Source organism: Podarcis muralis, chromosome 14, assembly GCF_964188315.1.
Source record: "Podarcis muralis chromosome 14, rPodMur119.hap1.1, whole genome shotgun sequence".
Lineage (NCBI taxonomy): Eukaryota > Metazoa > Chordata > Lepidosauria > Squamata > Lacertidae > Podarcis > Podarcis muralis.
The window spans coordinates 3,670,502-3,691,120 of record NC_135668.1 but is presented as its reverse complement, the minus strand read 5'-3'; the positions used below and the strand labels follow the sequence as shown (position 1 = coordinate 3,691,120).

At 48.4% G+C, this 20,619-nt stretch overlaps 1 protein-coding gene across 3 annotated transcripts in view; it reads left to right on the top strand.

The window, feature by feature from the left end:
• Window positions 1–18,064, top strand: part of LOC114584007 (little elongation complex subunit 2) — a 111,894-nt gene extending 93,830 nt beyond the window's left edge. For 2 of the 3 annotated variants that reach the window (XM_077918545.1, XM_077918543.1), the window contains 10 exons: window positions 550–683; window positions 4,158–4,271; window positions 8,970–9,060; window positions 12,493–12,572; window positions 13,810–13,869; window positions 14,393–14,486; window positions 15,412–15,507; window positions 16,126–16,184; window positions 16,856–16,978; window positions 17,619–18,064. In XM_077918545.1, coding sequence (XP_077774671.1) covers window positions 550–683; window positions 4,158–4,271; window positions 8,970–9,060; window positions 12,493–12,572; window positions 13,810–13,869; window positions 14,393–14,486; window positions 15,412–15,507; window positions 16,126–16,184; window positions 16,856–16,978; window positions 17,619–17,678 — 911 coding nt within the window. In that variant the 3' untranslated portion in view covers window positions 17,679–18,064. The remainder of the gene's footprint in view (window positions 1–549; window positions 684–4,157; window positions 4,272–8,969; window positions 9,061–12,492; window positions 12,573–13,809; window positions 13,870–14,392; window positions 14,487–15,411; window positions 15,508–16,125; window positions 16,185–16,855; window positions 16,979–17,618) is intronic. The other variant, XM_077918544.1, reaches the window with a different exon arrangement.
• The last annotated feature ends 2,555 nt before the right edge of the window (window positions 18,065–20,619 follow it).

Below are 20,619 nucleotides of genomic sequence, written 5' to 3'. Positions count from 1 at the left end.
GCTCTTTGAAGACAGCGTGGCACAGTGGTTAGTGTCTTAGACTACGGAGACCCAAGTTCAAATCTCTGCTCAGCCACAAAGCTCATTGGGTAAGCTTGGACCAGCTGCTTTTTCCTCAGAACTAATCAACCACACAGGGTCAATCTGAGGATTAAAGAAAAAGGTTGGAGAACTTTTATATGCACCCTCTGAGCTTTATAGATAAAGTGCAAACAGCCTTAAAGTTTTATTACTTTCAAGTTGTATATAAATTTTGTGAAACAAAAATAAATGTAAAGAACGTAAATAACTTGTATCTCATTTCCATCTGTTATTATAACTGTTCTATCTGTTTTATACACATTACAAAATGAAATTTTTAAAAATGCAAAAAGAAGAAAATATTCAATGTAGAGTGGGCTATAAATATTGCAAATCAATCAATGTGCATTGTTGTGCTTTTTTGTAATCTTCTGAAAGTTTTGAGGACTGGGAAACTGTTTTTGAAAACCCAGCTGGCCCCGGGTTTGCCAATGACCTGTTTTCTCTCCCTTCTCTCTCCCTATGCAGGTGTGGATGAAGTGACAATTGTCAACATCCTGACCAACCGCAGCAATGAGCAGCGTCAGGACATCGCCTTCGCTTACCAGAGGAGAACTAAGAAGGTACTGAAGGAGGCCAAAAGCTACACTATACTGCGAGAGGTAGACCTCTCCTTCTCCCATCAACTTGTCAGATCCCCTTTTAAGGACCTCTGAGCCATACCTTGTAGCAATGAAATCTATAAGCCACAATTTAAAAATACTGTCCAGTGAATAAAAGTAGATAGAATTTGAGCTTCCTTTTAAACGTGGTTTGGTATGTTGTCACACAGAACTGAGCCCCACAGAAGATATCACTAAAATAGTGGCATTAGTGCATTTTCTCCAGGAACTGCTGTGTCCTGACTCAGTAGCTCATAAGAAGAGCCTGGCTGCTGGATCAGACCAAGAGGCCAAATCTGCTCTGTCGTTCTGTTCCTGCAGCGATTAACCTGATGCCCACAGGAAGCCCACAAGCACCTCCCTCCCAATGTTGCCCTGTGGGGACTGGTATCCAGTGGCTACTGCCTCCGGTACTGGAGAGCCTACAGCTGTCATGGCTTGTGGCCACTGTAGGGCTGTTGTACATTTCAGTGAAAGACTTGCATGGGAGAACTTGGTTTCAGCTATGTTTAGAAAATGATCATTTCCACTTTCACAGTTGTTAGCTGGTCTCTTGTGTTCCATCCTGGCTTTCCGCAGTCGGAGCCAAACCTCCAATTAAGCCAGAGTGCCTGAATGCCAAAGGATTCTAAGAGACAGTGGCAACAGGCAACAATCCAATTCCTCAGTGGAAAAATATGAGTCAGGAGTAGAGGGAAAGGAAATGGATGGGAGATTACTTTTCCTGGATGAGTTTCCTGGGGAAGAAATGTTTCCACTGGGTTTTCTTCACGACATTGCAAATGGCAAGTCAGTTAATGTTCTTTGGGATCAGGAAGGTGGTCCTGTTTGTTTTGAAGGGTGGGGATCTACATTTTATGAGAGAGAGAAAAGAGAGAGAAATGTCCCACCACTTAAATCATCTTTGCCCCCCCCCCCCGAATCTTGTCTCTTTTAAATCTGTCCATTGCATGCTGAATGAACACTTTCCTACTAGGTTTATGAGTGTGAATTTACCGTATTTTTCGCACCATAGGGCGCACCGGACCATAGGGCGCACCCAGTTTTTAGGGGGGGAAATCAAGAAAAAAATCTTTTCCCCCCCCCAGCCCCAAAGAGCAGCGTACAGGGTGCGCACAACCTCTCCCTGCCGGAGGGGTTGCGAGCAGCTATGGAGCAAGCCAAGTTTTGGCTTCCCCTTTAGCCCCATGCAGCCTCTCCTTGCCGGGAGACGCTGCACAGGGCTAAAGAAGCCATAGCCCCATGCAGCCTCTCCTTGCGGAGGGGTTGCGCGCAGCTATGGAAGAAGGCAAGGCAGCGAGCGGGATGGATCCCGCTCGCTGTTTTGCCTTCCCCTTTAGCCCCGCGCAGCCTCTCCTTGCGGAGGGGTTGCGTGCGGCTATGGAAGAAGGCAAGGCAGCGAGCGGGATGGATCCCGCTCGCTGTTTTGCCTTCCCCTTTAGCCCCGCGCAGCCTCTCCTTGCGGAGGGGTTGCGCGCGGCTATGGAAGAAGGCAAGGCAGCGAGCGGGATGGATCCCGCTCGCTGTTTTGCCTTCCCCTTTAGCCCCGCGCAGCCTCTCCTTGCGGAGGGGTTGCGCGCGGCTATGGAAGAAGGCAAGGCAGCGAGCGGGATGGATCCCGCTCGCTGTTTTGCCTTCCCCTTTAGCCCCGCGCAGCCTCTCCTTGCGGAGGGGTTGCGCGCGGCTATGGAAGAAGGCAAGGCAGCGAGCGGGATCCATCCCGCTCGCTGCCTTGCCTTCCCCTTTAGCCCCGCGCAGCCTCTCCTTGCGGAGAGGTTGCGCGCGGCTATGGAAGAAGGCAAGGCAGCGAGCGGGATGGATCCCGCTCGCTGTTTTGCCTTCCCCTTTAGCCCCGCGCAGCCTCTCCTTGCGGAGGGGTTGCGCGCGGCTATGGAAGAAGGCAAGGCAGCGAGCGGGATGGATCCCGCTCGCTGTTTTGCCTTCCCCTTTAGCCCCGTGCAGCCTCTCCTTGCGGAGGGGTTGCGCGCGGCTATGGAAGAAGGCAAGGCAGCGAGCGGGATGGATCCCGCTCGCTGTTTTGCCTTCCCCTTTAGCCCCGCGCAGCCTCTCCTTGCGGAGGGGTTGCGCGCGGCTATGGAAGAAGGCAAGGCAGCGAGCGGGATGGATCCCGCTCGCTGTTTTGCCTTCCCCTTTAGCCCCGCGCAGCCTCTCCTTGCGGAGGGGTTGCGCGCGGCTATGGAAGAAGGCAAGGCAGCGAGCGGGATGGATCCCGCTCGCTGTTTTGCCTTCCCCTTTAGCCCCGCGCAGCCTCTCCTTGCGGAGGGGTTGCGCGCGGCTATGGAAGAAGGCAAGGCAGCGAGCGGGATGGATCCCGCTCGCTGTTTTGCCTTCCCCTTTAGCCCCGCGCAGCCTCTCCTTGCGGAGGGGTTGCGCGCGGCTATGGAAGAAGGCAAGGCAGCGAGCGGGATGGATCCCGCTCGCTGTTTTGCCTTCCCCTTTAGCCCCGCGCAGCCTCTCCTTGCGGAGGGGTTGCGCGCGGCTATGGAAGAAGGCAAGGCAGCGAGCGGGATCCATCCCGCTCGCTGCCTTGCCTTCCCCTTTAGCCCCGCGCAGCCTCTCCTTGCGGAGAGGTTGCGCGCGGCTATGGAAGAAGGCAAGGCAGCGAGCGGGATGGATCCCGCTCGCTGTTTTGCCTTCTCCTTTAGCCCCGCGCAGCCTCTCCTTGCGGAGGGGTTGCGCGCGGCTATGGAAGAAGGCAAGGCAGCGAGCGGGATGGATCCCGCTCGCTGTTTTGCCTTCCCCTTTAGCCCCGCGCAGCCTCTCCTTGCCGGGAGATGCTGCGCAGGGCTTTCCTGGCTTTTCTGGGAGGTGGGGGAATTCCCCCACCTCCCGCAAAACCGGCAGAAGCCGCGTGCACTTTAAAAGGGCTGCACGGCTTCTTCTGGCTTTCCTGGGAGGTGGGGGGATTCCCTCACCTCTCGCAAAACCGGCAGAAGCCGCGTGCACTTTAAAAGGGCTGCACGGCTTCTCCTGGCTTTCCTGGGAGGTGGGAGAAGGGACTGATGCGGCCAGTCAGTCCCTTCTCCCTCCTGTGGAAAAGCCCGCAAGGGCGCACGGAGCTTGTGTGCGGCTCTTGGGGGCTTTTCCCGCCTGCCTCCCCCCCTGCATTCGCTCCATAGGACGCACACACATTTTCCCTTGCTTTTTAGGAGGGAAAAAGTGCGTCCTATGGTGCGAAAAATACGGTAGTTTGTGTGCTCAAAATTACATGTTCTCTTCCTTTTTTTTTACACAAAACTCATTTACCTTCCTGGATGGTAGAATATAACAAGGTATTGGGTTGTCATTTACCTTTAAATAGAAAGATTTTGATCACTTCCAAAAGACCACTGTGTCTCCCCTGCAAATCAGTAGGGAAAAACAACAGATTTAAAGACTTCAGTCACTCAGAGGAGCAAGCGCCCAGAAATCTGAAATAGGTACTAACTTTGTCACCCTCTTTCCTGTCTTTAGGAGCTCTCTGCAGCTCTGAAGTCTGCTCTGTCTGGGCACCTGGAGACTACTATCCTGGGTCTGCTGAAAACACCGGCTCAGTATGATGCTTCGGAACTGAAAGGGTCCATGAAGGTATGTGAAATGAGGAACCCCCAAAAGGTTCATCGTTGATGCTTGTCTCCATCACTGAAACCCTTCTCAATCCCTCAGCTCTCACTGTCAAAGAAAACCTTCCTTTATTGAAGGGACCACAAGGCTCATCTAGTCCAACTCCCTACACAATGCAGGAATCTTTTGCCCAATGTGGGGCTGGAATCCACAACCCTAAGATCAAGATCACTGAGCTCAGGATGCTTCCCCCATTTCAGCGCCTAGATTGCCCGCGTAACTCAGATCACTGTGTGTTATCGACACTGAACAGGACCCACAACAGTGAGCGTTGGAGTTGCTGTTAAAATTAGTGTTTGAAATATTAGTATTTCTTCATCATGTTTATATCCCGCTTTCCCCCAAGGAGCTCAAGGGGGCACATGTGGTTTTCTTCTTCCCCACTTTATCCTCAAAAGAACCTTGCAAGGTGGGTTAGACTTGAGAGATTTGTGACTTTCACAGCCGAACGGGGATTTGAACCCTGCTCTCCCAGGTCCTAGTCCAACACTCTAACCGCTACAGCACGCTGGCTCTTTAAAGATCTGTTGTTTCCCCATCACCGCTCAGCTGCCAGTGCCAGTAGGGAGGGGGGAGTGAGATTTTGGTTCCCACCTAATTCACAGCTCCCAAACTAGTAACTGAACTGAAATGTTTCAAAATTCGCACGTCTCCTAATTTTGTGATGCTGTTCTCCAACCCAAAAATGTGAATGTTTGGGAAAAGTGTGTATTAGTGAAGGTGACATGCAGAAACAGATTATGCCAGGGGAAATGACTTGCAAAAAACCTGCGTATTGCACAAAAGTGCGCTCAAAATCGGTATCCTTAGAGAAATTATGCGTGAAAACATACATTTTTGTGCATTTTTTTAAAAAAATAATAATCTCAAAACTGATGCAGAAATGGTCCAAACTGAATTTAAACTTTGGGGAAATGAGAAACTGAAATGGAAGGGATTCCACCACCACCCCTCACTCAAGCACATCATATCAGTTAGGCACTTTTGGTCCTGTGGGTGGTACTCAACCAAGTACTATGCAGTGTAGACGCATTGAAATTCATAGGCATGACAAATGTAGGTTAATTAATTTCAGTGGCTCTGCTCTGAGCAGAACATAATTGAATGCCATCTTTTGTAAAGATCAACTCTTGAGCTCTCCAGCCTGCGATCTGTTTCGTGTAGAAGTGCTCCACTCCTCGGTCTCACGACATGGGCAGGACTTTGATTTTCCTGTCCCCTAAACTTCACCCACACTCCTGGATTGCTCTAGTCAGTACACAGAGTTCTGCCTCCTCTTTTTCTTTATCCAATGCTGCCCTCTGCTGTCTCAGCTCAGCACTGTTGCCAAATGGAGCATTTAACTTCTTCATTAACAGTTTGCCACCCTGTTTTCTGCCGTAAGCCTGCTGTGTCTCAAAGCTTTGTTCAAATGCTTCCTAGCCCTTTTTCTACACATTTATCGGGGCTGGCACTTCTCTTTACGTTGTGGAGCAACCACTGCACACCCTTCTCTTGTGCCTGGGACAAGGTTTTAGGAAAGTCGACTCCCCATTTTATCCTGACAGCCTTGCGAAGTCGGGCAGATTGGGAGATACTGACAGGCCCCTGACCACCCAGCGATTTGAATCTGGGCCTCCCTATTCCTCATCCAGCACCCAAATCACCATGTGCCACACTGACTTTCTATTTGAAAAAGCTTTCGAGTTGGACTGGAGAGCAAACAATGTAAAACATGTTTTCTGCAAAACAACCAGCCTTTGAAATCTTGGGGGCTTCCATGTCACAATTGTGGAAGCTCTTGCCCTTCCTTACAGGCTAGAAAACTCCCAGTATTTGTTTTTTGCAACACTGTCACAACATAAAATAGAAACATCGCCACCCGACACCCCCATCTCTTCCCCCCTTCCCCCTTTTCTTACTAAAGTCTCAACAAATGAAACTGATATGTAAAAATGTTACATGGGGGGAAAAATACGAGAGAAAGACATTGCACACACTTTTGTAAATAATTTTTTTTTAAAAAAGACACTGTCACAACTTTCACTACAGGGGGTTGGACTAGATGACCCTTTTGTGTCCTTTCAACTCCACAATGCTATGATTCTCTGCATGGCATGTTGACATAAGCAAATGGACAGATCTCTGTCTCATGGAGCTTACAGTTTAAACAGGGAGGACAATAGAATGGAGAACTAGCGTGTCAGGAGGAAGGCGAGGCAACAGTTTTTCTCCCCAACATCTGGTTTCCTACACGCTAGAAATATATGTGCAGGAGCATAGTGTTGTTCATGCACCACCACCAGTGGCACTACAATCCAGCAACAGTTTGAACATGTGGCAAGCTCAGTTTCTACAAGGGATGCAGAACAACGTGTGGCCTCCTTGACATTGCTGGTTTCCCAATACTCCTGAACATCGGCTGTGGCAGATGGGAGTTGGAGACCAATAGCATTGTGAGGGGCCACATGGACTCCCCAGTGTACGCTGCTCATCCTGGAGTTGAATTTTAAATATTTTGACACGGAAAAGTATCTTGCACCCCATCATTTCCAAAGGGCGTTCCCCTCCCCTTTTCTACTTCATTGCTGTCTTAGTCCCTAGAGCCACGTTGCAGTAGAAAACCAAGGAAATTAAATGAGTAACATGGTTGAAAGCACTTCATTTATCAATTATGCATCTAATTCTGAAGTCAAAGGTTGCGTTATTCTTGTTTTTTGTTAAAGAGGCACATAAAATAAGTCTCTTTAATTATGCTCTTTCCTTAAAAGTTATCCAACATCCTTGCAGCCAGAGCTGCTTTATAAATGATGCCTGATGGAAGTGGAACGGAACAAAAATTAACGATCTTGTTTCCAGGCCTTTGGCGGGGATTGTTTTGACTGAACTGTACCGGGAGGGTCATTGAGTTCCCAAAGAGTTTAATTAACACCTGATCCCTTTTCATGTGGATTAGTAATTTTCTTATTGTATTAACAGCTTCATAATTGATTTACACTTTACTCCCAGTTAATTCAACTTTTAGTTCAAAGCCGTATTTTTGTATTCAGTTTTATATGTTCAGCATGCAAGGGAGAGAAATCTGCTGATTAAATCTTGAACTTTGATCATTAAAAAAACCCCTCACACTTTGAAATTTATATTTTATAATATATGTCCCTTGAACTCACTCAGATTGTTCAAAATATATGAAATCTGAATATTGGTCTGTCATGCAAAACGTATTTCTGTTCTTTGCTATTAACAGGGATAATAAAATGTCTTTGTCTATTTTTAAAAGGCTCACCTGTATAGTGATTCCTGCTCCCCTCCTTTTTTGTGAAAACAATTTTGATATGCAGTGTTTCTGGGCACTGTGCTTCTTATAGAGTGAAAATCTTTCCTGTTCATTTCTGCTTGTAATCCCAAGTTGTACGGGATCAATTTCAGTCTGTTACCTACAAGGATGTGGACAGGCTGCTTGGACGAGTGAAACTGAACCCCTATTTCCTCATAAAAGTGAACCCGCAATGGGCTTTGTGGGGTGGTGAATGTTCCCCTCTGTGAGTGAGTCTTCCCAGACCCCCTTAAAAAGAAGTCATTAAACCGCTTCTTTAAAAAACCCATAATTGGACCCAGCAATTTTTGCCAATTATTACCCAATTTCAGACCTTCCATTCCTGGACAAGGCAATTGAGTAGATGGTTGCTGAACAACTCCAGGCATGTCTGGAGGATGCGAACCATTTGGCTCCCTTCCAGTCAGAATTCAGGCCCCATCATGGGGCTGAAACCACCCTGGTCGCACTAGTCAATGATCTCTGGCAGTCTAGTGACAGAGGTGAAAGCTGTTTCCTAGTTCTGCTGGATCTCTCAGCTGCCTTCAATACCATTAGTCATGGTATCTTTCTGGACCGTTGGGGTGTGTGTGTTAGGAGCTGCGGCCACTGTGACACAGTGGTTCCGCTCCTTCCTCCTGGGCCATGACCAGAAAGTGGTGGTGGGGGTGAGTGTTCAGACCCCTGGGCTCTCACTTGTGGGGTGCCTCAGGGTTCTGTTCTCCCCCCATGCTTTTTAACATCTATATGAAGCTGCTGGGAGAGATCATCGGGGGTTTGGGCTTGGTGTTCACCAGTTAATGGATGATACCCAGCTCTACTTCTCCTTTAAATTAGAACCAGGGAAGGCAGTCAATGTCCTGTGTGAGTGCTCTCCTTCAGAATTCATTTTCAGCCTTGGAATAGATTTTTGTTGGTTTGTCTGAACATACACAATTCTGCAATGAAGGCAGCAAACAAGAGCAGTATTCTGAAACTGACTGTTCAAAGCAGGTTGCGTAGGATATTCTCCTCACACAGGGCCCTACCTTTAGGCAGAGTGAGGCAACTGCCTCAGGTAGCATATATTGGGGGACCAGTGTTCCCCTAAGCTAGCCTGCTGCCCTCAGGTGCCGTGCAGAATGATATATCAAGGTTGTTGTGGCAGTAACTGGCAACTGCCTCAGTCTAGCTGGCTTCTGTATGAGGAATGAGGGGAAGGTGCCATCTTGTAATTTGCCTCAGGCAGCAAAATGCCTTGGGCTGGCCCTACTCCCTCATAGCATTTTTATTTTGATAACAAGCAGAAGCCACACTTTTTTTTGTTAAAATCTCATTTCACTGAGTATGTGTGCCTATCAAGATGTCCATTTCCGCTTGCATTTCAGGGTCTGGGAACAGACGAAGACACGCTCATTGAGATAATCTGTTCACGGACAAACCCGGAGCTGAACGCAATCAACAGAGCCTACAGGGAAAGTAAGTTGACCAGGAGGGATGGGTGGGGGGCTGAGTTTTTCCTTTGGGGGCAGATCCACACCATAGATCCTTTGGGGGCAGATCCACACCATAGATTTTAAAGCACATTCAGCAGACATTTAAACCACATGGATTTCCCCCCAAGAATCCTGGGAACTGTAGTTTGGTAAGGTTGCTGGGAATTCTAGCTCTTTGAGGGGGGAGACTAGACTTTCCATGATTCTTTGGGGGAAGTCATGTGCTTTGGCGGTATGGTGTGGATCTGTCCTTAGATAAATTGCCCTCAGAATGATTTGAGGATTGACCTGCTGATACATTGATTGATGGGTCCAGCGACACTGAGCATTTTGTGGTAATAGGTTCAGAAGCTCATTTGCAGTCGCAGAGGTGTAGTCAGGGTAAGTACCGTATTTTTCGCACCATAGGGCGCACCGGACCATAGGGCGCACCCAGTTTTTAGGGGGGGAAATCAAGAAAAAAATCTTTTTCCCCCCCCCAGCCCCAAAGAGCAGCGTACAGGGTGCGCACAACCTCTCCCTGCCGGAGGGGTTGCGAGCAGCTATGGAGCAAGCCAAGTTTTGGCTTCCCCTTTAGCCCCATGCAGCCTCTCCTTGCCGGGAGACGCTGCACAGGGCTAAAGAAGCCATAGCCCCATGCAGCCTCTCCTTGCGGAGGGGTTGCGGCAGCTATGGAAGAAGGCAAGGCAGCAAGCGGGATGGATCCCGCTCGCTGTTTTGCCTTCCCCTTTAGCCCCGCGCAGCCTCTCCTTGCGGAGGTGTTGCGCGCGGCTATGGAAGAAGGCAAGGCAGCGAACGGGATGGATCCCGCTCGCAGTTTTGCCTTCCCCTTTAGCCCCGCGCAGCCTCTCCTTGCGGAGGGGTTGCGCGCGGCTATGGAAGAAGGCAAGGCAGCGAGCGGGATGGATCCCGCTCGCTGTTTTGCCTTCCCCTTTAGCCCCGCGCAGCCTCTCCTTGCGGAGGGGTTGCGCGCGGCTATGGAAGAAGGCAAGGCAGCGAGCGGGATGGATCCCGCTCGCTGTTTTGCCTTCCCCTTTAGCCCCGCGCAGCCTCTCCTTGCGGAGGGGTTGCGCGCGGCTATGGAAGAAGGCAAGGCAGCGAGCGGGATGGATCCCGCTCGCTGTTTTGCCTTCCCCTTTAGCCCCGCGCAGCCTCTCCTTGCGGAGGGGTTGCGCGCAGCTATGGAAGAAGGCAAGGCAGCGAGCGGGATGGATCCCGCTCGCTGTTTTGCCTTTCCCTTTATCCCCGCGCAGCCTCTCCTTGCGGAGGCGTTGCGCGCGGCTATGGAAGAAGGCAAGGCAGCGAGCGGGATGGATCCCGCTCGCTGTTTTGCCTTCCCCTTTAGCCCCCCGCAGCCTCTCCTTGCCGGGAGACGCTGCACAGGGCTAAAGAAGCCATAGCCCCATGCAGCCTCTCCTTGTGGAGGGGTTGCGGCAGCTATGGAAGAAGGCAAGGCAGCAAGCGGGATGGATCCCGCTCGCTGTTTTGCCTTCCCCTTTAGCCCCGCGCAGCCTCTCCTTGCCGGGAGATGCTGCGCAGGGCTTTCCTGGCTTTTCTGGGAGGTGGGGGAATTCCCCCACCTCCCGCAAAACCGGCAGAAGCCGCGCGCACTTTAAAAGGGCTGCACGGCTTCTTCTGGCTTTCCTGGGAGGTGGGGGGATTCCCTCACCTCTCGCAAAAGCCCGCAGAAGCCGTGAGCTCTTTAAAGGGGCTGCGCGGCTTCTCCTGGCTTTTCTGGGAGGTGGGGGAATTCCCCCACCTCCCGCAAAACCGGCAGAAGCCGCGTGCACTTTAAAAGGGCTGCACGGCTTCTCCTGGCTTTCCTGGGAGGTGGGAGAAGGGACTGATGCGGCCAGTCAGTCCCTTCTCCCTCCTGTGGAAAAGCCCGCAAGAGCGCACGGAGCTTGTGTGCGGCTCTTGGGGGCTTTTCCCGCCTGCCTCCCCCCTGCATTCGCTCCATAGGACGCACACACATTTTCCCTTGCTTTTTAGGAGGGAAAAAGTGCGTCCTATGGTGCGAAAAATACGGTACTCAGGGCTGTGAGGCCACTCCCTTGCTGAAGCTAAGTGTCTGGTCAGTTCCTGGATGGGAACCAGATGTATGCTGCCTTAGGTTCCATGACAGAAGAAATGTACGGTATAAATGTCAGAAAACAGAGGAGGGCTAACTTATTTTTCAGGCCTAAAAGTGAGGTGTAAAATGTCCCAAAGTATTTCAATTTTCGCACCAGATGCAGTGGTAGGGAAAGAGTGCCTAATTTGCTGGGCCATTCTTAGATCTCATAAAAGTCCTTCCTTGTTTTAACGAAGCAAGAGTTAGGAGGAGGTGAGATTGTGCAAAGCTGGTGGTGGCTGCACTAATTGGCTTTTAAAATAAATATTTATGTGATGATGTTGCTTCATAATGAGTAGTGCTTGGGGCTTTTAATGTCTTAGGAAATGGGTGGGGCACAAGTGAGTTGATGAAAGTTCTGTAGGCCATTGCTTCTTTAGTTGGAAGGACTGTGAACCCCACACAGTTCTAGGGTCAGGAGGGTCCTGTGGAGATGGGGAGACCGGGGGGTGGTGGACACAAGAAGCTACTGGAAGGGACAGAGAGGGATATGTGCTACAGAAGCATGAATATTTGATCACAGGATGCCCTCTTCAGTTTCTGAGACCTTCACAGACACTTGTGCTAGACACTTGATTTTTGTTTCATACAAAGACTGACTTCCACAAAGGGCCAAATTCTGCACTGGGATCTAGGATGAAGAAAACATGCACATGGGTCTTAAGCTCAGCTTTTCCTTTTGACAACTTGGCTTGAGCTTCCAGAGGATAAGTAACTGGGACTTGCTTCTGAGTGGATCTGGACAGGATTGCTCTGCCACTTAGAAACAACAAAAGCAACCAGGGGTTTGGGCTCTTATTCTGCTTAGGAAGTCTCAGCCCCTTAGAAAAAGGAAAAAGAATGATCTCTTTGAAAACAATTGGAAAACGGAAATGAAAAGTCTGGGTCAGTCATCGTGACGAACCTTTTCTGTCATTGTAAAAACAAGCCTATGTGGGCACCCAGCTTGCGTGATCTGTCACAGCTTCATTCTACTTTAACAAACCACAATTGGGACAAGCTCCAGTTTCCAGAGTTCGTATGTAATGAGTTACTGTGGTTTGAAAGCAGAGGTTTTGCAGTTTATTCCTATTCTGTGTGAAGGAGGGGAGGGCGAGAATTTCTGGTTTAATTTTTGAGCTGTAGTTTCCTCTTTTGTCTGAACTCAGGAAACTTTTCTTCTAACTGTGGATAGCTAAAAAACTAGGATCGGGCTTGATTTTGTAACAGCAGATCATGATTTTTCATTATGGCTGAACTGGGCTTCAGAAATGTTAGTAATAGAGCCTGCTTAACCAATCTTCCTTGATTTCTTTTTTTTAGTGTACAAGACTGAATTGGAAAAAGACATCATCTCAGATACATCTGGCGATTTCCGCAAGTTGATGGTGGCTTTAGCCAAGGTAAGACTCTTCTGGTCCAGCTCCCTTTTTCCTCTGTTTGCTGCAAGTCATGGTAAGAACTTGATGTTTGGCAGCACTTGCACTTTGGAACTCCCTGCCTATTGACATCTGACAGGCACCTGCACTGTACTTTTTTCAGCACCTGCTAAAAACATTTTTGTTTAGACAAGCCTGTCCAGAGTGGTGGTGTTTGTGGTGGTGTTATATGTTTTAATCTGTTTTTAGATAATCATTGATTTTAATCATTTTTTGAATGTTTTAAATAGCTGCTTTTAAATGTCTTCATTGAAAATTGTATTGTTTCATGAACCAACCCGGACTCTGCAATCACCATCCAAGTCCCTTCTTCATGGGCCTCCTCTGCAAGAGGTCTGGAGAGTAACAAGCTGAGAACGGGCCTTTTCTGTGGTGGCTCCCCACTTGTGGAATGCTCTCCCCAGGGAGGCTTGCACCTCCATTACCCATCTTTAGGTACCAAGCAAAAACATTCCTCTTCTCTCAGGGCTTTGGCTAATTAAACAATCTATGGCCTTTTAAAGTGCGAGGAGTGTATGTGTGTTATTGTTTCAGTACCAAACAAAAACAGTAACACACACCCCACCCAGTTTAAAAGGCCGTAGATTGTTTAATGAGCCAAAGGCCCGGGAGAAAAGGAATGTTTTTGCCTGGCACCTAAATATATGTAATGTTGTGTATTTTTATATTGTAAACCACCCTTTGATCTTTGGAGGAAGGGCAGTGTAGAATTATTATTATTATTACAAACCGCTTTGAGTTTTTTTCTTAGAATCCAATTGCATATGAATTTCATAAAATAAATAAAGGACTGTGGCCTAAATGTGTACGGGATGCCACACAGAATTTGAAATTAGCTCTTACGGCCAGATCTTAAGGATCCACTTCACCCTTGAGAGCCAATAACCATAACGTCAACCCCCCCGTCAATCAACCACCGCTACCATTATACTACCACAGTATGTGCTCTGAGAAACAAGCTCCCGTGATCTGCAACAAATGGTACGAAAGCTGAAACACTGAAAATGCCGATGCTCCCAAATGTCATAACTAGATATATCAAAGGCTGTAGTCCTCATGACTGTAAAGCTGTCCCCAGTTCCTAAATCCAGGCAAGAGCGTTCGTAATATTCTGCATACTTCTCTTCTCAATGAATCCTGGAGCAAGAAGTGTTCAGTGGTTGTATATCTGAAACAGGTGTTTGTTTTTCTCCTTTAAAAGGGAAGGAGAAATGAGGATGCTTCCGTGGTTGATTACGAGCTGATTGATCAAGATGCCAGGGTAAGTAATGCTGAATACGGACCTCTTTTCACCTCGTATGAGGGCCTGTTGAAAAGCTGCCTCCGGCCTCCCCATGTGTGCAAAGTCTCAACTGTTCCACAGTATCTGAGCAGACAAATGCACTTCAACTGTACCAGCTCACAACATGCTCAGTCTGTCGCAGTGCTCACGCGTTCCAGAAGTATTTGACCTGCTGTGAGCCCTTGCCGATAGCCAGGTTATAGACCAGGCTTCCTCAACCTCGGCCCTCCAGATGTTCTTGGCCTACAACTCCCATGATCCCTAGCTAGCAGGACCAGTGGTCAGGGATGATGGGAATTGTAGTCTCAAAACATCTGGAGGGTCGAGGCTGAGGAAGCCTGTTATCGCTCCAAACCACCCCAGCAATATTCTCAATACAATAAAGTGAAACTATCCGTAAGTGGGTGAGGTGCTTTGGAGGAAAAGTGCCAGGAGTCTTGTAGCTCTGCTGCCATGGCAGTGGCCAGGTGTCTGACACAAAACTTTTTCATCCCAACTGCAGGACTTGTATGATGCTGGTGTGAAGAGAAAGGGAACGGACGTGCCCAAGTGGATCAACATCATGACTGAAAGGAGTGTCCCCCACCTCCAGAAAGGTAACATGCAACTCCAGGCCGCTCCAGAGGTGTGGGTGGGTGAAGCTCAGGTCTGGTGATAGAGGATCCTTTTCACTTGGTTGTGGCTTTCTCTGCTGTCCAGGTTACGACTGGAGGAGAAGCAAGGATTTGCTCCACAACTGATCTTTGGTTTCATAATTGCACCCATAGCTCAGTGGTGGAACATATGCTTTGCAAACAGATTAAGAACATACGAGAAGCCTGCTGGATCAGGCCAAAGGGGCCAATCTGGTCCAGCATCCTGTTCTCAGAGGCCAACCAGATCCCTGTAAGAAACCCACAAGCAGGATGTGAGCTCAAGAGTCCTTCTCCCCTCCTGTGGTTTCCAGCAACCGGTACAGTGGTACCTCGGGTTACATATGCTTCAGGTTACAGACTCCGCTAACCCAGAAATAGTATCTTGGGCTAAGAACTTTGCTTCAGGATCATAGGTGTCAACATTTCCCTTTTTTAAAGGGAAATTCCCTTATTCCAAATAGGATTCCTTGCAAGAAAAGGGAAAAGTTGACAGCTATGTTCAGGATGAGAACAGAAATTGTGCTCCAGCAGCAGCGGAAGGCCCCATTAGCTAAAGTGGTGCTTCAGGTTAAGAACAGTTTCAGGTTAAGAACGGACCTCCGGAATTAATTAAGTACTTAACCCGAGGTACCACTGTATTCAGACTGCTTCTGAAGGTGGAGGCAGAGCATGGCCATCATGGTTTGTAGTCTTCTCCTGCATGAATGGGTCTAATCTTCTTCAGTCATGGAGGCAGAGCATAGCTGTCATAGCTAGCAGCCATTTACAGCTCTATTCTCCACAAGTTGCCTCCTGTGGGAGTGAGTTCCACAGTTTAATTCTGTGCTGCGTGACTTTCTTTTCTTTCTCCTGACCCTTCTCTGTTTCCATTGGCTAAACTTTGCAGTGTTTGAGAGGTACAAGAGCTACAGCCCTTACGATATGCTGGAGAGCATCAAGAAGGAAGTGAAAGGAGACCTGGAAAATGCCTTCGTTAATCTCGGTGAGTACATGGACAGAGGCAAGAGGAGTTGACCATCCCAAAGGATGTTGAGGAAGGTCAGGAGTTGGGTGCTTCTGGTTTGCCCTAGACAGAGGTGTCCCTAGGGTCCCTTGTGCCCTTGGCAAGGAGCTGTATTGGTTCCTCTACCCCCCAAAACATCTGAGGTGGCCTGGACAGGAGGAGGGCGCCTCCTCAGGGGTGGACAGGGCGCTTGTACCGCTCTCTGCCTGGAGGCTGCTCTGAGAACCCCTTTCCGTTCCCCTCCTCCAGCAGCTTTTAAAAAAGGACTGGGAAAGGGAGGGAAGAGGAAAAATTCAGGCACTAATTCTTAAATAGTATGGGACGGGGGGTTGTGTGTATACCAGCTAGGGCTATTTTCTGTTAGGTTAGGAACTTAAGAGGAACATGTTCATATCCATTAGTTAAATCAATGCTGATTTAACTAAACACTGCAGTGTTTAAAAACTGGATATTATTAATTTTTAGCAAAAAAATCCTTTTGACAGGAGGGAGCAGAAATGTGTTTGGCGGTTCGGGGGGGCTATCTACTTTTAAACTTTTAATAGGTTGATTACAGGTGTGTATTTTAACCCCGTGTCCATCTTTTTTTCTCCACAGTCCAATGCATTCAGAACAAGCAGCTGTATTTTGCGGACCGATTGTACGACTCAATGAAGGTAAAATACCCGAACACAGGTCAGGGGCACCTTCCTGTGCAATCACCATTGAGATTAATTCTGTTCACGAGCTCTCCTGCTCAGTGATCCTGTGCGCCTCCCGCTCATCTGAGTGGGATTTCTCTTGGGGCACCCCAGAGGCCTGTGTCCGCTTCCTGCACCAAATGTCCATAACATTGTTGTCATATCATTAAATTACTCCCAGAAACCATGCCTATTTTCAGTCTGGGTTCTGAGATGGGTCAGGACTCAAGTGGGGCTTGATCATTCCGTTTTCAACTTAAGGGTTAATTCATTTTTCAGTAAGTATGGAAGTGTTGCTTAGCAACTAAGGAGGCTGCATGATCCTTGGTGAGACCGCATATGCTCTGACTGTGTAGCTGTGAGAGAATTTCTCCCTGGATGTTAAGTTGAACCTAACCCTGCTTTTAACAAGGCCTGCCCTTAAAAAAAGAAAGAAAGGTCTAGTTTTCCCCCCTCCTCAAGTTATATGTTGCTTTGTTTCATTTTCCTCAGTAAAGTGTTATTAGGATTTCTTTTCTCTCTGGATTCCATCTGTGTTATTTTACTGACTGCTAACAATTCCCACCGCCCAAAAAATGCATTGCAAACAATCAAGTTTGATTTAAACAATGAAGTTTAATTGTGGAAAATAATTGTGTTTTTTTCAGGGCAAAGGAACCCGAGACAAGGTCCTGATCAGGATTATGGTCTCCCGCAGTGAGGTGGACATGCTGAAAATTAAGAGTGAATTCAAGAGGAAATATGGGAAGTCCCTGTATTACTTCATCCAGGTGAGTGGCCGTGTTGCAGCAGATCTCCTGTCAGTCACAGCAGAGCAGCCAGTGGAGAGCTCATGGAGAGCTCAGTTGTGTTGAGCATGGGGCTGATAATGCCGAGGTTGCAGGTTTGATTCCTGTAAGGGACAGCTGCATATTCCTGCCTGCAGGGGGTTGGACTAGATGATCCTTGGGTCCCTTTGAACTCTGCAATTCCATGCTGGCCGTGTGGTTCTGCTTATGCTTGGGATCCCAGCCACTCCATTTCCCCCACTCCCCATTTCTCCCCCTCCCCACAAGCCAGGCTTCTGGGACCGCTGAGCATACTCAGTCTTCATTCTGCTGTTTTGCGTAATCCACCCCCACAAAACATTTCGCCCCTTTTGTACATCGCAAGCCTTGGAATCCCTCCCCCACCCCAGCTTGCTGGTATGCCCTGAAATTCTTGGCAAGAACACACACATGGGGAATTTTGGAAAACACAGCAGGACAATTTATGGCTGCCTGCATGGAGTGGCGCAGAATGGAAGCCTCCCTTCTTTTTTGTATCATTTTGGGGGTTCTGATGATCCTGACAGTGTGAGGAGAGTCAGGGCCAGGCTGGCCCTGCGGAGAGTTTTGGCCTAATGTCTCTTTCCCTCTCTTCCCCTTACAGCAAGACACAAAGGGCGATTACCAGCGGGCACTCCTGAACCTGTGCGGAGGAGAAGATTGAACACTGTGATGGGAATGGAAAGAGTTCCAGCCCCGAGATATGCTCCCCCCCTTTTTTTTACCCCGCTTCAGCCCTGATCTCCTTTGCAGAACTAGAGCCATTGGCACGGTAGCCTTTGCTAACTCATCTTCCCTACCCTGTCCACTCCAGACGGATGCTGCTGGTTGCTTTTGTATCATTCCCTCCCTTGGCTCAGGCTTTGCTTGGCTTTTACCCAAGTAGCTAATCTCTGCAGAAGTAATCAGGCCAAAGGAGTTAACATTCCAAAGAGAGGGAGAAGGAGAGGGAGGCAATCCTTACATGTGCAGTGGAAGATTCTGCCTCTTTTTGTGTGCAATGTTCTTGTTGGAAAGCCAAATAAAATGGAATTTTTACTTTAAGAAAAACACAGTGTGCTCTTGTGCATTCTTCCAGAGGAGGAAAGTGTCAGCTTCCTGGTGTAACAATAATTACCTTGTGGGATTCAGACACTCCCCCTTCTGCGCATATTTTAAAAATTGCTTCATATCCCTCCCTTTTGGTGTAGCCTCCCATTCACAGCAACAGACAGTAAGACTGTTTGACAGTGAAATGGACAACCTTGGAAGGTGGTAGACTCTCCTTCAGCAGAAGTGTTTGAACAGAGGTTGGATGGCCATCTGTCAGGGAGTCTTCAGCTGTGATTCCTGCATTGCAGGGGGTTGGACTAGATGATCCTTGGGTGTAATTTCCAACTCTGTGATTCTAAGGAACTAATCCAAACCACTCCTGCTTTGCTTTAAGGTAAAGGGACCCCTGACCATTAGGTCCAGTCATGACTGACTCTGGGGTTGCGGCGCTCATCTCGCTTTATTGGCCGAGGGAGCCGGCGTACAGCTTCTGGGTCATGTGGCCAGCAGGACTAAGCCGCATCTGGCGAAACCAGAGCAGCACACGGTTGCTCGGTCCCAGCTCCTGCCAACCTAGCAGTTCAGAAGCACAAAGTGCAAGTAGATAAATAGGTACCGCTCTGGCGGGGAGGTAAACGGCATTTCCTGCTTTGCTTTAGATGAAAGTTAATTTATGGTAGACTAGTGGGGAGTGCCTGGTGCTGCCCAGGAATTTGTAGAAACCCAAAAATACTATGTTTTTTAAATGGATGGTGATTTTGTGAGTTTGGACTTGTCATGTAAATGACTGGGTAGCTCAGTTGGTTATAGCGTGGTGCTGATAATGCCAAGGTCACAGGTTCAATCCCCGTATGGGACAGCTGCATATTCCTGCCTTGTAGGAGGTGGAACTAGATGATCCTCAGGGTTACTTCCAATTCTACAGTTCTATGATTCTGTGCCAAACATTGGGTGAAATCATGTTTTGGTCTGACATCTGGATTCAGCATGATGCCTGGTACCCAAACACTGATGTAGATCCTCACCCCCTTCTCGGGAACCCCCATGCCAAGTTTGATGATGATACCTTGACAGGCCACTAACTCTATGTCCCCAGACAGGTGGAATCATGCAAATGTGACATTTTGGTCCACCATCTGGATTCAAAATGGCAACAAGGCTCTCCACCCCCACCTCAGGAACCCTTGTGCAGAGTTTGGCAATGATAACACAAGAGACATCTGAACCTGTGCCCCCAAATGGGCATAAAGGTAAAGCTACCCCTGACTTTTAGGTCCAGTTGCAGATGACTCTGGGGTTGCGTGCTCATCTCGCTCTATAAACTCACATTTTGATCTGTTATCTTGGTTCAAAATGGTAGCCAGCTTCCAATTGCCAATAAAAACTGCTGCTCCCATATTGGGCACCCTCGTGCCAAGTTTGATAAGGGTATCTTAAGATGTGTCCAAACCTATGGACCAGATCAGTAGCCTTTATGACAGCAGGGGCGAGGAACCTCAAACCCAGTGGGCCGAATAGGACCCTTCAGCCCTTTCTAGCCTGTCAGTCTGGACTCTTCCCTTGTTCACACCTCTCATTGGCCTTGCCCTCGTACCCTCTTTGGGGGTGCTTTTGCCTGGCTGGAATGTGTCTTGAACTTGGATGATGCTACTTGCTTGCCTGGATGGAGGGATGTGGGCACTGCTATTTTTATATAGAACTTATATAGAACCATGAAGTTGTTACAGTAAGCACCACACTCATGGGGTGGGTGGTGGAGTGCTGCCACTGCATACTCTTGAGTACCCCCAGAAAAAGCGGTGGGGTGGGGGTAGCAGTCTTTGGCTTTCCCATGGCTGGGCTGCCACCCAGAGGGAAGAGCTGCATTCATGGCTCCACCCACTTTTGTCTCTGCCCTCACTTTCTCTCCTGCCCCAGCTTTGCAGTAGAATATAATAATCTATAAAACTCTACATGTTTCTTGTGCCAACCTTGCTGATCATCATCTGCGTTTTGGTCAGGGTGCAACACTAGCAAATATTGTATTGAAAGTAGACCCATTCATTCACTTCCATTCATTTCCATAGGTCTAGACTAACATTGAACACAACACTGTGTAAATAAAAGTACATCCAGCTTCAACACTAACTGTGGTAACTGAAACCTACAGATAGGTAACAGCCTACAGATTTCTAGCAATAAAACTATCTACAGATGGCTGGGTGAACATGCAAGTTTTTAGCAGGCACTGAAGTAATGAAAGAATCACCAACCAACATATCTCAAAGGGGTTGGGGGGCAGTCATTCCTCCTGATATTACTCTGTGTCCAGTGAACTTTGAAAACAAGGAAAATGGAGGAAAGAAATGGAACAAGGACTTGGATGTTCTGATTATCAACCCACCAGTCAGAATGGGTATTATGAGGTCAGCAATAGCTCACAAGGCATCTGTGAAGTTAACTCTTTATTCAGTGAAACAAAACAGCTCAGGCCTAGTGAGCACAGCAACTCTGCCCAGTAGGCCTTGCCCCAACGAGGCAGTTGCAAGGCCTTCCTCCAGCTCTCTTAAGTCTCCTCCCCCCCCCCCCCAGGT